Source organism: Cetorhinus maximus, chromosome 11, assembly GCF_964194155.1.
Source record: "Cetorhinus maximus chromosome 11, sCetMax3.hap1.1, whole genome shotgun sequence".
Taxonomy (NCBI): domain Eukaryota; kingdom Metazoa; phylum Chordata; class Chondrichthyes; order Lamniformes; family Cetorhinidae; genus Cetorhinus; species Cetorhinus maximus.
This window is the reverse complement of record NC_135889.1, coordinates 6,613,039-6,629,002: the sequence shown is the minus strand read 5'-3', so window position 1 is coordinate 6,629,002 and position 15,964 is coordinate 6,613,039. Positions and strand designations below refer to the sequence as shown.

The 15,964-nt window shown below is 43.3% G+C and overlaps 1 protein-coding gene across 1 annotated transcript in view; it reads right to left on the bottom strand.

The window, feature by feature from the left end:
* Positions 1 to 15,964, bottom strand: part of abi2b (abl-interactor 2b) — a 131,492-nt gene that overhangs the window by 49,300 nt on the left and 66,228 nt on the right. The window contains exon 2 of the mRNA XM_078552777.1: positions 12,777 to 12,944. Coding sequence (XP_078408903.1) covers positions 12,777 to 12,944 — 168 coding nt within the window. The remainder of the gene's footprint in view (positions 1 to 12,776; positions 12,945 to 15,964) is intronic.

Genomic DNA, 15,964 nt, shown 5'->3' with positions numbered 1-15,964 from the left:
ACGTACAATGAACAAACAGCTCTGCAACGTGTGCTTAACGGTCACCTGTGGTGTCTGACAAGTGCTGTCTTTGCCATGTCTATCTGGACTGAATTATGTTCTTGCTTACTAGCCTGGTGATCCATATTTATTTTTTCTAGAACGTGACTTGTTTTGGAGATTACTAAGGAACGTGCATGGGAAAACAGCCCAAGGAAAATGGTGGAAAAAATACAAGACAACACGAATAAACTGGAAAAATGAACGTTTAATTGATAAATGAATTAGAGTGAAGAGACAAGCAAGGGGATCTACAGGTACAGATATACAAATCATTAAAACTAGCAATGCAGGTTAACAAAAAAAAAGGCAAATACAGCAGTGAAGTTCATTTCTAGAGGGACAGAATTACAAAGCAGAAATTATGTTAAACTTGCATTTAACCCTGGTTAGACCACACTTGAAGTGCTGTGAACAATTCTGGTCTCCAATTTACAAAAAGGGTGCAGAAGCACTGGAAAAGGTGCAAAAATATTCAGATGGATGATGGCCATATATGAAAAGTTATATCGAGCAAGAAAGGGGCTCTTTCCTCTTGGAAAGAGAAGGCAGAAGGGTGACCTGATACACGGCTTTTAAGATTATGAAAGGACTTGATAGGGTAGGTGTACAGAAAATGTTTCCACTTCTGGGGGAGTCCAAAACTAAGGGCCATAAATATAAAATAGTTACTAACAAATCCAATAAGGAGTTCAGAAGAAGCTTCTTTACCTAGAGAGTGGAAAGAACGTGGAACACCCTACTGCATGGAGAAGTTGAGGCAAAAGGCATGGACACACACAAAGAAGCTAGATAAACTAATGAGGGAGGAAGGCATACAAGGTTCTATTGATAGGGTTAGGAGAAGAGTGGGAGGAGGCTCATGTGAGGATGAACACCAACACCAACCAGTTGAGTCGATTGGCCTGTTACTGTGCTGCACGTTTGATATCATTCTATGCAGCCGACAGTTCTGACAAAGGGTTATGTCCGAAACTTCAACACTTCCTTTCCTAACAGATGCTACCTGATCTGAGTGCTCCCACCATTTTCTGCTTTTGGTATAGATTTCCAGCATTTCTAGTATTGGATTTTTTTTTTAAACCTACCTCATGGGGAGAGTAAAGAATAGAAATAAATTTTCACCAAGCATCTTTCTTCAAAGTGCTTGCTTTTAAGCTAAGAAATGCAGCAGAGAAACACCCAAATTACAGATAAATGTACAATATATTTTCCTCACATAAAGGCAACTTGAACAATGGTATGTTCTTTCACATCGTGCCACAACTACTCTACAGCTTAAATGGGACAATTTTAAAGCATCAGAAGGCTTGAAAGCATTGTCACAAAGAGACATTAATGTCTAAAATGTTATTGGAAATTATTTTTAAATTGGAATTGTAGCAGGGTGAGTGTCTATGTGTGGCTTAATTGGATTAACGCCAGCTAGTCTGGGTACTTTGAGGTCCAGTAGTTTGAGATGGTAATTGGGTAAACAGTAAGTAAGGATAGAAGGTAAAGAGTACATTTGCATTTGTTGAATAAAGCATTCAAAAGAACGGGTAAAATCTTGCACCTAGCTGGGAGATGCCAAGCAATGTGTTCGTATTACTAATGAAACTGGTGGAATGAAAGGATTGTTAGGACAGGTAAAATTTTAAAAACTTAGTAATACAATGGAAAATTTACATTCAAAGGCGAAACTAGGTATAAACAGAAAGGAGTTTGTGTGTGCGAGTCAGAGGCATTTAAGATCTAACCAGCCTGTAAGCCTACAACTGTGTCTGCAAAGGAACCTCATTTTGAATTTGTAAGATCAAATGTGCTTTGCCTGGTGCCTGTTTAAAGTTAATGGGTTATTGTTGCCTTGGTGAAGGTTTACATGGGAGTGATTAATTTGGGGATTTGTTTATAAGTTATTATGGTAGTAATTTGTAGACACGTGTTTAATTTGTTGTTAAATTAATAAATGTTTAATCTAGTTTTATATTAAAAAAAATCTCTTGAGGCTTGGTGGTTTTATTCCTGAATTCAGAGTTGCATCTCAAACATACCAACTGAAAATATAGGTTATGGCAGTTGTTCAAGTCTCCCTTTAGTCAGCCTTTACCAACTGCTGTGTCATAACCAGTGTCAGCATTGGTTCAGCGGTAGTGCATTCTCCTTAGAAGGTTGTGGGGTCAAGCCATTTAAGTCCATAATCCAGGATGGCTCTTCAGTGCAGTGCTAAGGAAGTAAAGTGTCTGTGTGTGGCTTAATTGGATTAAAGCCAGAGCTGGTGAGAAACTTCTTTACTTAACATAGTTGGAGCATGGGGAGCTTTGCCACAGGGAGAGGTTGAGGCGGGGATCATTGCGCCTTTAAAGGGGAAGTCAACAGATCAATAACTGAAGCAAAGGAAGATGCAAGACAACTGGAATTAGTTCCGAATTGCTCTAGCCATGAACTGGCAGAAACATGGTCCGAATGCTCCCCTTTTGTACTGCAGATCTCCATGTTTTTTAAGTAGTTTAGTATTTATTTTAATTTACATATATGCATACACCTACACATTTATAGAAATAACCCTGATCATACAAACTCACACCTCACTGGAAGTGGTTAGCAAACTCTGCTACCTTGGGTCCAAGGTGACAGACACTCTGTCCCTTGATGCAGAGCTGGATGCACACATAGGGAAAGTAGCTACCACCTTTGTCTGACCAGTGAAGTGCACACAGGACAACACCAAGCTAACCCTTAAGTCCAAGTTGATGGTTTATAAGGTCTGTCTTCTCAGCACCTTGCTATATGGTTATGAAACATGGATGACTTACAGCTACCAAGGAGCTCAACAGTTTCCATCTCTGATGTCTGAGGACTTTTTGGGTACATCCTGGCAAGACAAAATCACAAATGCCGCAGTCCTTTCAAAGGCAGAGCTCCCAAAGGCAGGTTAGTTGGCACTAATCATACAGAAGCGGCTTCGGTGGAACGGACACGTCAACAGGACGGAAGACAGTCACATACCCAAGGACTTTCTGTATGGTGAGGTAGCTGGAGCCAGATGACCAGTAGGATGCCCAAGGCTCTGCTTCAAGGATGCTTGCAAGCATGACATACAGGCCTTAAACATTGACTATCGTGCGTGAGGCTCACAACCTGATGAAAGAGGGAAATGGCGACACCTCCTGTGGGCTAGCATGCATGCACCATGATGACCAGTGGCTACTGCGACTTGGCAACAGGTGCCAATGCCAAAAACAACAACCTACAACAGCACTTGGTAGCTTCGTGTGTGGCACTTGTGGCAGAACCTGCCTCTCAAGGATTGGCCTTCATGGCCATCAGCAAATGAAGACACCCACCTAAATGGATTCTTTGCTGCGTGCCCATCTCTCGTAGATGGCAGGATGCCAACAACAAAATTATATATAACTCAAAAGCTTGTGAACTAGAAAAGTGAGATTCTGCATTCGACTGAATGTTGCCATCTACATTTTTCTATGACCCTTTCCAGTTCCTCAGATGCTTGGCTTTTCTATAATGTATCTTCATGCCAATCCCTGACCAGTGAGAGGACGGTGATATCTGTCATCATTTAGTGCAACTACCAACCCCCCACCCAACACAAATCCCAACCTTGGAACTAATGGCTGTATGTTTCTCTTTAAAGGGCTTGTGTGTGTGACTCCTGAAGCAGGATTACATGGTGCCTGCTAGTTCATTTAATCACAGGTGGGTGTCACGGGACATACTGTGTTTTGTTGACAATGAAATACGTATTTTAATTGTGCATGCATTTTACTTTGTCTTTAATTAATTGTTTTATTGGTGATTATATAATAGAGGAAGGATTAAAAAAAAAACACAAGCAATATTGATAAACTTGCAGAATTTGTGTTTTATTGGCAAATGAATTTTAATATAGGTAAGTGTGAGGTGACGTGTTTTTGGCAGGAAGAATAAGGCTTCAATACTGCTTGGGGAGGTAGAGGGGTGTCTGAGGGTAGGGGGGTCCGAGGGTGGAGTGGGCAAAGGGAGAGCGAGTGGAAGCGAGATTGCCGGGGAGTGGGGTTTAACTGAGAATGAGAAAAGGCCAGTATGAGAGACACATAAAACAAAGCCACAGATGCTGTTAAGAGATTGTAAACCAAGACATGCATTCCAAGCCTGACAGCATAGAATTATTCTGTGAAGCTGCCTGTGAACCACAGCCTGGTCGAGCCTCCCTATAACTATATTATCTGAGCATCACTGGGCCAATTGCAGTCTTTCTCTAACGTAGAATCCTATGGGAAAATGCACTTTTGATTCTTTGGGAGTTGATGGTGAAGCAGCCTGGTACTTGTACTATGTTAAAGGGATCCTAGGAGTGCATGTACAGGTACCAGACCCCTTATCTGGCATCCCAAAACCCAGAAGGACTCGAAAACCGGGTCCAGCCCTGGAAACTACAATCCTCATCGGGCACTTGTCTGTCTGTCATATCCAGGTCGCAGCGCGCAGATCCCTTGCTCCTTGGATCCAGGATTAAAGGTGGAAGCCCCCTGGTCTGCCCCTCATCCCTTCTTTTTCCCATCCCGGCTGGTCCAGCTTGGTGGAGAAATCAGCCCGGCTTCAGTTATCATATCCCCCCTCCAGCCCAGGACCCAAAATCCGGAAAATCCCCATTTCCAGTACACGTCTAGTCCCGAGCTTCCTGGATACGGGATCCAGCATCTGGTAACTGTCATGATGAGATGTCTTTGTTGGATGGGTTGTTGTCGTTATATAAAGCTTTAACAGATCAGTTATTAAGGGTCTCCCATTAAGACTGAGATGGAGAGAATTTTTTTCTCTCAGAGGGTGGTTAGTCTGTGGAACTCTGTCCCCCAATGAGCAGTAGAAGCTGGGTCATTGAATATATTCAAGGATGAGTTAGACAGATTTCTTGGAGACAAGGGAGTCAAGGGTTTTGGGGGGCAGCCAGGAAAATAGAATTGAGGCCACAATCAGATTAGCCATCGTATTATCGAATGGCGAGCAGGCTCAAGGGGCTGAATGGCCAACTCCTGCTCCTAATTCTTGTGTTATGTTTTATGTGGGAACTGGGCTCCCAGGTGCGTTGTCCTGCATCAGTACTTAGCCACTCAAACGAGGAAAGTTTTGGGTTCGATAATCTGGTCTGTGTTTCTGTCAATGGAGGAGATGGAGGAAGCAACAATTGGCCTCTAGATCCATGGTGGCAAAAAAAAAAGAGAAAAATCAATTAGGGTTCCCACTCCAAATTGCTAACTAGCTGGAAGACACGTGTATGCAACTGAACTGGAGATAGGTCCACAAGCTGTCAACATCAGCAGTCACACAGGAGGAGAACTGGAACTCTTCTCTGGCCAGCAACAAGATCTTCAGAGGAGAAACAGAACACAGGAGAAAAAAACGAAAGGACTCAAATATTGGCTGGAACTCTGTTCTCATTTGTTTCTGCTACTATGGAGACTAGAAATGCCATCTCTTCTGTAACACAGAGCTCATCCAGGCATAAGCGTTGTCAAAGCAACACAGATGGAGCCTGGCTCAGGCTGCTGTCAAATCTCGCACAGAAATGCTTACTGACGAAACAATGAGTCTTCATTTTCTTTATCCCCAACTCCTATCAAAGCGAGCAAAGCAGTAATTTGCCCTCACCTGGTTTCTGGTCTTGTTGGTCAGTTAATGTAAAGCTGGTCCCCTACTCCTCCCCTGCTGGCCTAGATTGCCAAAGCTCTGTTTCACCCATTAAGGTGAGATTGCCAAGTCCTCGGCACGTTTAAGAGCAACCATGCATTCTCAAATCATGCCAACAGAATGTTCAAAGTCAATCCTGAGACAGAAGGTCCTGCTCAGTTCGAGCTAGATCCTCATCAAGTGGTAGACACAATGTTCACTCATACTGACACCTTCAAAATATAAACACATTTACAGTTATGCCAAAGGTGGAAGTGGGTAAACAAAGACCTTTGAAAAACACTGGAAATTCTAACATTCAAATACGATTTTTCTTTCCCTTCTCCAATGAAGGCACTGCCTCATGCTGAGGTACGAGGTTCCACAGGTGACAGCTGCCCGCCAGTTACTCACCCAAGCTACCACATTTCGTGAGTGCATGGACTGTTGGCATGTTATGCGACTGTTGACAAGACTAGTAATCCAGAGGCCCAGGGTAATGCCCTGGGGACCTGGGTTCAAATCCTGCCACTGCAGATGGTGGGATTTGAATTCAATAAAAATCTGGAATTAGAAGTCTAAAGATGACCTGGAAACCATTGTCGATTGTTGTAAAAAACCCATCTGGTTCACTAATGTCCTTTAGGGAAGGAAATCTGCAGTCCTTACCTGGCCTGGCCTTCATGTGACTCCAGACCCACAACAATGTGGTTGACTCTTAAATGCCCTCTAAACAAGGGCAATTAGGGATGGGCAATAAATGCTGGCCTAGCCAGTGACGCCCACATCCCATGAATGAATAAAAATGCTGGGTCATCATCATCCATCCTAATCTGACCTTCACCTGATACTCACAAATGGCCATTTCCCAGCAGAAGCCACCAGACAGTGGTCAAAAGCATGAAAATCTGTTTGATACCCCATTCTTGATCCTGGGGGACTGAGGCCAGTTGTATCTCCCCTAATGCCACTTTGGTCGAGATCAGCACATTGAATCTGTATGACTCATGGCCTGATAAGAATTTTGATGAAGGAAATAGTGATGGACTGTTCCCGCATACAGAGGAGCACAAAGTTAAGGTAAGCACAAAAAGAATTGAAGGGGAGATTAGAAAAAAATTCTACACTAAGGGAGGTGAGAATTGCAATTCCGTCATAGACCATTTTTGAAGTCAAGTCTAGTAACACTTCGCAGAGGGGATTAGGGAGTCACTTGAAAAAGAAGACTATCAGGAGCGTGCAGGAGATTGGGAATAAAATGGATGATTCATGTGGAAACAAATACACTTGATGGACTAAATGGTCTGTTTGTGCTTTAAAGCTCTGAGTCAATGGCTTGTTCCTGTGCTGCAGTAAACTGCAATACAGATCTGTTACTGTCTAACAGTACTGGTCTGTCCCTGTGTAACACTGTAATACAGCAGTGGTGGGTACAAGTCTGTACACTGTGGTATAGTACTGGCTGGTACAACTCTGTCAGATTTACTGCGTAGACAAAAAGATGATTGATTTACGAGACTGATTAGATAAAAAGCACAAATAGTTAAATTCAATTTTGACCAGGATGGGAAATATTCCCCTGTGCTTTACTGTAGTTTTAAGCTGAGTTTTAGAAATGGAGCGTCTGGGGTGGCTTTTGCGCAATTCCATCAGTGCCTGTCTGGTTCAGTCACATTTGCACCTCAAAGTCAGAAGGTTGGGGATTGAAGCTCCACTGCAGGAAGTGAGCAAATAACCTGGATAGACACTCCAGTGGAATATCAAGGGAGTGGCGCATTGTCGGAAGCTCTGTCTTTCAGATAAGACATTAAACTGAGGCCCTCGCCTCTTAAGATTGCATGGAAATATTCAAACAGCGGTTCTCCTATTATCTTGACTAACGGCAAAAGTATTAGGTTTGTCACCTCATTTGCTGTTTGTTGGACCTTGCTGCATACATATTGACAGCACCACCATCAGTAACTACACTTCAAGAGAAAGTGATTAGTTATGAAACTTTCAGCAATGTCCTGGGGGCTGGGGAGGGGCGGGGTATGATAAGGTGCTATACAGGTGCAAGGTATTTTTTTCTGCCAGGTGTGAATTAAACTGGTTCTGCTACTTATTTTGAGCTAGAATATCTGCCAACATTTGAAATCCAAAAAGATGTGGTTATGTGTCATTAACATTCCTGGGATTCTCCACTGAAACATTTCATCTGAGATCATGGTGGTACGATGTGGAAAAATAATTTCTGTTTATGATTACATGTTCCGTCGAAGGGAAACAGGAACTGGCAAGCAGCTCATGAAGCGCCCCTGGGTTATCATACCAGTATTTCACTGATTTATTGAAAAGCTGTTCAACATCAAAATGAGATCAGAGGGTTTCTATTTCTGGCATAAATATATAATCTGTAGGGCATTTGGGGTTTGTAAGTGAAAAATTCACCACAAACGCTGGGACGGAAAACCATTTATCAACATTCACCTGATGAATTCAAAAAAGCCTCCATTCTCAGAGAAGCAGAAACAAGCAGACTTGAAAGAGGCAGACACCCTAAATCTCTGACACAAGTCAACTATCTATTCATTCTATTTTGACAAAGTAAATCTGATGAACAGTTTAACTTATAAACTAAAAGCTACTGCGGATGCTGGAAACTTGTACAAAGTTTCCCTGCATTGTGATTATGTTCCACTTTCTTAACTGGCACGAGGTGCATGGGACATCCTATGCATTCTCCAGCAAACGACTTACTGTGACATATGAGAAAAAAAACTTTCACGCAGCGGGTGGTCAGGGTCTGGAATGCACTGTCTGAGAGTGTGATGCAGGCAGGTTCAATTGGGGCATTCAAGAGGGAATTAGATGATTATTTGAAAAGAAACAATGTAGAGGGTTACAGAGAGAAGGCAGCAAAATGACAAGAGGTAAAATGCTCAGAGAGCCAGTGCAGACACGAGGGGCCAAATGGCCTCCTTCTGCGCTGTAACAATTCTGTGACTGAGTTAACTGCTGGAATTGGGCAATTCTAACTCAGAAGAGAGAATAAAAGATGACTTCAGTTTGCAGGTAATCCTGGTTGCTTATGGAAATTGCACTTACATGCGAAAGATGCTGGACAACACCAAAAACATACTGATTACAATTATTAAAATCTCCTGGCTCCAAACTATTGAATGTAGATAGCATTTCACTATTATTTTGTTCCCAACACCAATTAATTTCTAAAAACAAAAAGCTAAAAGCTACTGCGGATGCTGGAAATCCAAAACAAAAACAGAATTACCTGGAAAAACTCAGCAGGTCTGGCAGCATCGGTGGAGAAGAAATCAGTTAACGTTTCGAGCCTTCACGGCCCTTCGGCAGAACTGAAGCATAGTTCTACGCTTCAGTTCTGCCGAAGGGCCGTGAAGGTTTGAAACGTTAACTGATTTCTTCTCCACCGATGCTGCCAGACCTGCTGAGTTTTTCCAGGTAATTCTGTTTTTGTTACCAATTAATTTCTGTTGGTTCAGCTACAAAGCAAGGCTTCAAAATGTTAGCTTTGGTTCAGTGGGTAGAAGATGGAGAGCTCAAGTTTCACACCAGATTGAGTCGATAATCCGGGGTGACACTTCAGTGCAGTACTGAAGGAGTGCTGCTCTGTCAAAAGTGCCATCTTTCAGATGAGGCACTGAACTGAGGACTCCTACTTTCACAGGTGATGTTAAAGATTCCATGGCACTATTTGAAAAGTATGGGGCTTCTTCCAGTGGTCTGGGGCCAATATTTATCCCCCAACCAACAACGCCAGAAACAGATTATCTGATTGTTATCCTACTGCTACTTGTGGAACCTGTGTACAAATTGACTGCTGTGTTTTCTACATTACAACGATGTCCATACTTCATTAGCTGTAAAGATTTCTGGAGATCCCAGCTTCCTTTAGTGCCTCCAGGTGACCAAGTCTTATTGGGACCAAAACACCAGTGAAGGCAATAGGTGGCAGTAACATTTTAAAGGAGGTTTGCTTTGTGGTTTTCTTACAGACAACAATACAAGGGAGGAGGGAATGGAGAAATAAGGGGTGTAAAGAGCCAATTAAAGTGGGAGAAGGCTGGTGTCGAGTATAAACATGGTTATAGGCTATTGGGCCAAAATAGAATCAACAGTACAGAAGCAGTCCATGTAAAAGTCTCTCATATGATGTCTCCCATCTCAGTTTGAACCAGTTCAAGGTATTTTTCCCTTCCCCAAGAGAAGAACCGATGTTAGTATTGATGCTGTCAATGAATTAAACATCTGAAACATCTTTCACCACATCACGTTTCACTGTCAATAGATAAAACAATCTCGAGGTCTAGGAACTACATTGCTAGAGGGACGAGGGTAGTGTTAAATATTTCATGTTTGAAAAAAACCAAGTAATGCCAGAGGTTACCATGCTGCTAGTCAAAAAGGCTCATGTGAGTTAAAGACAAAGGCAAAACACTGCGGATACTAGAAACCTGAAATAAAAACAGAAAGTTCTCAGCAGCTCTTCAGAATCTATGGAGAGAGAAACAGAGTTAATGTTTCAAGTCTGTGGCCTCTCGTCATATCTGTTAGCTTCTCTCTTTTTTATAAAGAAACCTTCCACCTGCACAGCATTTTTAGCCTAGAAAGACATCCCAAAGTGCTTCAAAGAAGTGGTCGGGCAGGAGAAAAGTTCAGCGTGCTTACCTAAAGCATGGTTGAAAAGGTGGGTGTTTAGGAGACTTTTACAAGTGGTGACGATTCCACAAGGCAGAACTCCCAGGCACTGAATTCCAGGATTTGGAGGTGTGATGGCTGAAACTCTGCCATTGATCATTGCAGCAGGAGGTGGGACACATGCAATGGGATATGGTTAGGTTAGTGTAATTCAAAAGGACAGCAAAAGTGCTCTGTATGTATTGTTGGGCTGAGAATGGTTACAGGAAAGAACATAAGAAATAGAGGTAGGCCTTTCGGCCCCTCAAGCCTGCCCTGCCATTCAATAAGATCATGACTAATCTGCCCCAGGCCTCAACTCCTCTTTCGTGCCAGCTCCTCAAAAGCCCTCAACTCCCTGATATTTCAAAAATCTATCAACCTCCTCTTTAAATATTTTCAGTGATCTTGCCTCCAGAACTCTCTGGGATAGAGAATTCCAGATGTTCACTACCCTCAGAGAAGAAATTCCTTCACATCTCAGTTTTAAATGAGTGCCCCCTTATTCTGTAACTATGTCCCCTAGTTCAAGATTCCCCCACTAGTGGAAACATCTTCTCAACATCTGCCCTGTCAAGCCCCCTCAGAATCTTGTGCGTTTCAATAAGATCACCCTTCATTCTTCTAAACTCTAATGAATAAAGGCCTAACCTGTTCTTGATATGTCAACCCCTTCATCCCAGGAATCAGCCTAGTGAATCTCTTTTGAACTGCCTCCAATGTCAGTATATCCTTTCTTAAATACGGGGACCAAACTGTACACAGTACTCCAGGTGCGGCCTCACCAACACCCTGTACAGCTGTAACAAGACTTCCCTATTTTTAAACTCCAACCCCCTAGCAATACAGGCCAAAATTTCATTTGTCTTCTTAATTACTTGCTGCACCTGCATGCTAACTTGTGTTTTCATGCACAAGAATACCCAGATCATTTCCTTTTTTAAATTCTACCATTTCCTCAAAGGATTCACACACACACTGTTGGTTAGAGTGCACCACCACATTTCACCACAAATCTGGTGACACACTGAGTACGCCTGTTAGGTGACACTTCCTGAAAAACTTGTGGGGATTTGCATGTGTGTTAATAGCTGGTGGGAGGCGAGGGAGACAGGGAATCTCAGCTCATCTCAACCATACCCCTGTCTGATTAGAAAGCTCAGAGATGTTTACAGTAACAGCCACAAATAGCGACATCTGATGATTAAAGGCCACCGAGCAAGTTTCCGTCAGAGGTAGCACTGAGTCATTGCACCGAACAGGCTTCCAAACAACATCTTAGTGAGGTAATGCATGGACAGATTTTCTGACAGATACTCGCTGAGTCAATGTACAGACAGTGCTTCTGACGGATTCTCTTTTGAGTCCATGAGTGGACAGGGCTTCTGATGGATCCTTGCTGAATCAATGCACCGAGGGGGTGTGGTACCGACTGAACATAGACCAGAATTAATCACTTTGGATAGGAACTCTTAAGTTGTTTATGCTGTACAGAGGTACTCATCTCACCAACAGCCTCTTCTTCAAGTCTGAGTCTAAACAGCAAGTGCAGACAAACTCTTCTACTGGTGGGCTATCACTGATATCCAAGCTTGGGCGCACTCAGCAGGGATGAATGAAGGGGCCACAGTTGCGCTTGCCCTCCCAAAACCAAGTGGTTACTGAGTTCCACTGTTTACTTAAAAATATATGCTGATATCACAACTTGAGGGGAGACCTGCTAAAGCGACACAAAAGGCTCAGGAACCAGAAGCTTTTCTATTCACTTCTGAATGATGAGCTATGAGCTCCTTGAGTCAAGAGGAGCAGGCTGAATAAATACTGGAGACAGCACATGAATATTGCAGTCAATGTATAGTCAACAATGAGAAGAAAACAGGCCAAAGGATATAGCATTGTAACATAAAACAGTGCCAGGATACAGGTCCATGGTGACAGTGCTGCAATATAAACGATGGGCAGTACAGGCCTATGGAGACAAAGCAGCAATATAAATAGTGGGGCAGGACAGGCGACAGTACTGTAATATAAAGCAGGAGCGAGCAGGCCTTGTCGGAAAGTTCTCCCATGGACATCAGGAGAGTACAGAGTGTGCCTTCAATACCCTGCCCCCATAGCTGAATACTTGAAAAACACTTAGGCATACACACAGGCTATTTGCGTGCAGTTCTGGAGGCACCCAGCACCTGTGGAACCCTGCGTCCTAAGCAAGAATGAGTGAAAAGGAGAGAAAAATGAAGTCATAGCAAAACAGGTTTGTTCAAATTCTTGAATTGTGAACTACACAGGTGAGTAAAATGCATTGTTTAAAGAAAGGTTAGCATGCCATCACACCAGAAAAACCAGCGAATCACCGGCAGAATCATAGGGCTGTGAAAAGGCACACGTGGGCCTACCTGTGAGATATGATTAATTGACGACTCCATGCGTCGGAGCTGGGATGCCTGGATGTCCAGCATCTGGAGTACGTTGTTCGCTAAGGTGTTGATCAGGTAGGCCACGCTTGCTAAGGACTGAGTCGTGTAAGCCTTAGTTTCCTCGAGAGCTCGTTGTTTATCTGCCGCCTTTTTGAAAAAAAGACAAGTTAATCAAGCTAGCTAAAACACATCGGGTATACAGAAAGAGTGCAGATATTGGAAACGTGGAGCAAAACAGGAAACAGGTATTAGGGCTGTCCACTGAAATGAGACAGATTGGCATTTGGAATGCAAACCCCAGTGAAAGGCCTGCCCCAGTCCAGCAACTTACATCTTTACTCTGCGAGTCCTCTGGCTCTGTAATTCCTACTCATTTGTGCCCAAAGGCTACTCACAACAATGCGTCCAAGCCTGCGAATCCCCACAGTGGGCTATTGCCAAGGCCAGGCACTTCCCCAGAGAAAGAGGCAAAAAAACTATAGGACTAAACAGGACAATAACTTGCATTCAGATAGCACCTAGTCACATCCCAAGGCACTTCACGGAGGCATAATTAGACAACAATGGATGCCAAGCCAAAGAAAGAAGTATTAGTACAGATGATCAGAACCTTGAAGGTGGTAGGTTTCACAGAGGGTATTAAGAGGGGTGAGCTGGAGGGAAGAGGAGAGGTTTGGGGAGAGAATTCCAAAGCTTAGGGCCCAGATGGCTGAAGGCATGGCTACCAATAGCGACATGAAGGAAGTAGGGAATGCACAAGAGGCCAGAGTTTTAGGAACACGAGTTCTCAGAGGACTGTTGAGTTCGAGGACAATACAGAGATGGGGAAGGACAAGGTAGCAGAGGGATTTGAGCACAGGGATGACTTTTTTTAAAAAAAAATCAAGGCATTGATGGATCAGGAGCCAATATATGTCAGCCAGCAAAGGACTGATGGGTGAACAGAACTGCAGGGCGTGGTTAGGATACAGGCAGTAGAACTTGGGTGAGCTCAGGTTTATGTATAATGGGAGGCCGGCCAGGAAAGTATTGGAATAGTCAGGTCTGGAGGTGAATAAAGCATGAAACCCTAGGCATGATGCTTGACTATCTGTAATTGAGCATTCCGCTTACCCTCAAAGACAACCCTGAACATTAGGAAACTCAAGTTCCTACCTCCTGAAAGGGCTTTCTGACAATTAGCACCAGATTTGGCTGAAGGCATGCAGGTATTCCAGGACAGTCACCCATACCAGTGGCATTACTTCAAATGACATCAGTGAGTGTCAGGAGAAGTTTGAGCATATATTGAGCCATTACAATACACAAGGGACATCAATAGTTCCTATAGTTGAGACTTAAGCACTGCAGCACTGAGTAATGAGCTCCTACAAATTGAAACAGCCAGTCCTGAAAATTTAGCCAGCCTCTCTGTCGTTCCTCTTTTTCTTTTTCAATGCTTAAATTGCTTAAGCAGATATACTGTAGGTCCTATTGTTCACTATGGTCCCAGTTGCCCTTGCTGGAATATCATCTGCTCGCACTTGCAGCAAGTTACACCATGAAAAAAACGTTCAAGCTGAAAGGTGTAAAAGGTAAGGTTTAACTAGTGGCACACCTAGCAAGATTCTCAATGGATGTGGCTTTGTATAGCACATAGCTAGAGAATGTCACAAGCTGCTCTAGAAGTCTAGTACAGGATGTCTATAATACCACTGCATTCTTCCAATTTACGGCACAGCAAAAAGGGCTATAATGTACCAGCATTTCAGTGATCAGCTATTTTTATTTTCATATTTATCCCCAGCCCATTGTAACAATGTGTTGAGGAGTGGGAGCAGTGAAGTGATAGAGAACGAAGCCATAATCTCCTCTGCAAGGTCAGATACCAATACTGTGTTTCAGGCGGATGCGCTCAACATTGTTTTGCACTACTCACTTGCCACTGCACACAAAGATAAAGTGTGTACAACTCACAACAACTGCACCACTAGAGAAACTACATTACACATGCCTTCACTTAGAGATCCCGATTAGGGAATCCTGTGAAAAGGGTGAAGCTGGATGAACAGCTGCACCGTCCAGTGTATAACTGAGATAACAGGCTAGGCTCAATCCAGGCTCTGGCTGACATAGTGATATCAATCCAAAAGGCAAATACGTAAGATAGAGAGAACAGAATGGCGGCATGACAAATGCAGAAATTGGCCACAGAGCAAGGATCATTACCCAGTAGCTCCTTGTGGGATGTGCACTTGCACGAACACTCCAGGCAAGGGCAGATTCGGGTTTGGCTGCAATGGTTTGAATAGCTAAATCAACACTTAAGAGTGGTGTTCAAGTGCTCTTGCTTGACCACTCATGTGAAGCATCCATGGAACAGTACTCCAACATCACTCTGCAGGCCAAATCTTGTTGGAAAAATAACATGTTAACAACACAAATCAATTTTATTTAAAATTACTTCCCTCTGCCTCTTTTACTCTCTCTCAATCTAGTCCTTCTTTCTGTACCTCATTTCACATTGAATTTACGGACCAATTTAGCCGCCTTCTTTGTCGCTCCTGTTTCATTTCCCTTTGCTCAAGTAGATATGCTGTAGGTTCCAATGTTCACTAAGGTCCCAGTTGACCATTATCAGCTTGCACTTCCAGCAAATTACGTCACAAAAAATGTTCAAGCTGAAGGGTGTAGAAAATAAGGTCTAACTAACGGCGCACCAGCAAGGTGCACTGCTCCAGCAAGATCCGGCCCCCGTACCTTCAGGAGAAGCAAGGATAAACAGAGGCTGTGAGTCTTGCACCTCGCTACAAATGGAGCAGCAAGAGCAGGCCCCCAGTTCACACGCTCCACTGATGGATGGTTCTTGGAACAGGATTGGGAAATGGATGAAGGTAACTTTAAGAGAAAAGAGGTGTGAAGAAAAGACAAACCAAAGATCTGACTGAGCCAATGGCTTCTCACAGATGTGTCACACTGCTCTTACCGAAAACTGCAATTTTAGCAAACTTGATCTGTGTGTTTTCCCTCCCCTCAGAACTTGCCCTTGCCCAGCAATCCCACACTGACCTCTCAGTGTCCCAATCTAAACCCAAAGCAAACTCCAGAAGCAGGATTTGATCATTCATTTGGGCACCTTTAGTCTGAACACTGACTGTAGTAACATAAAACCTTAGCTATAATGGGCG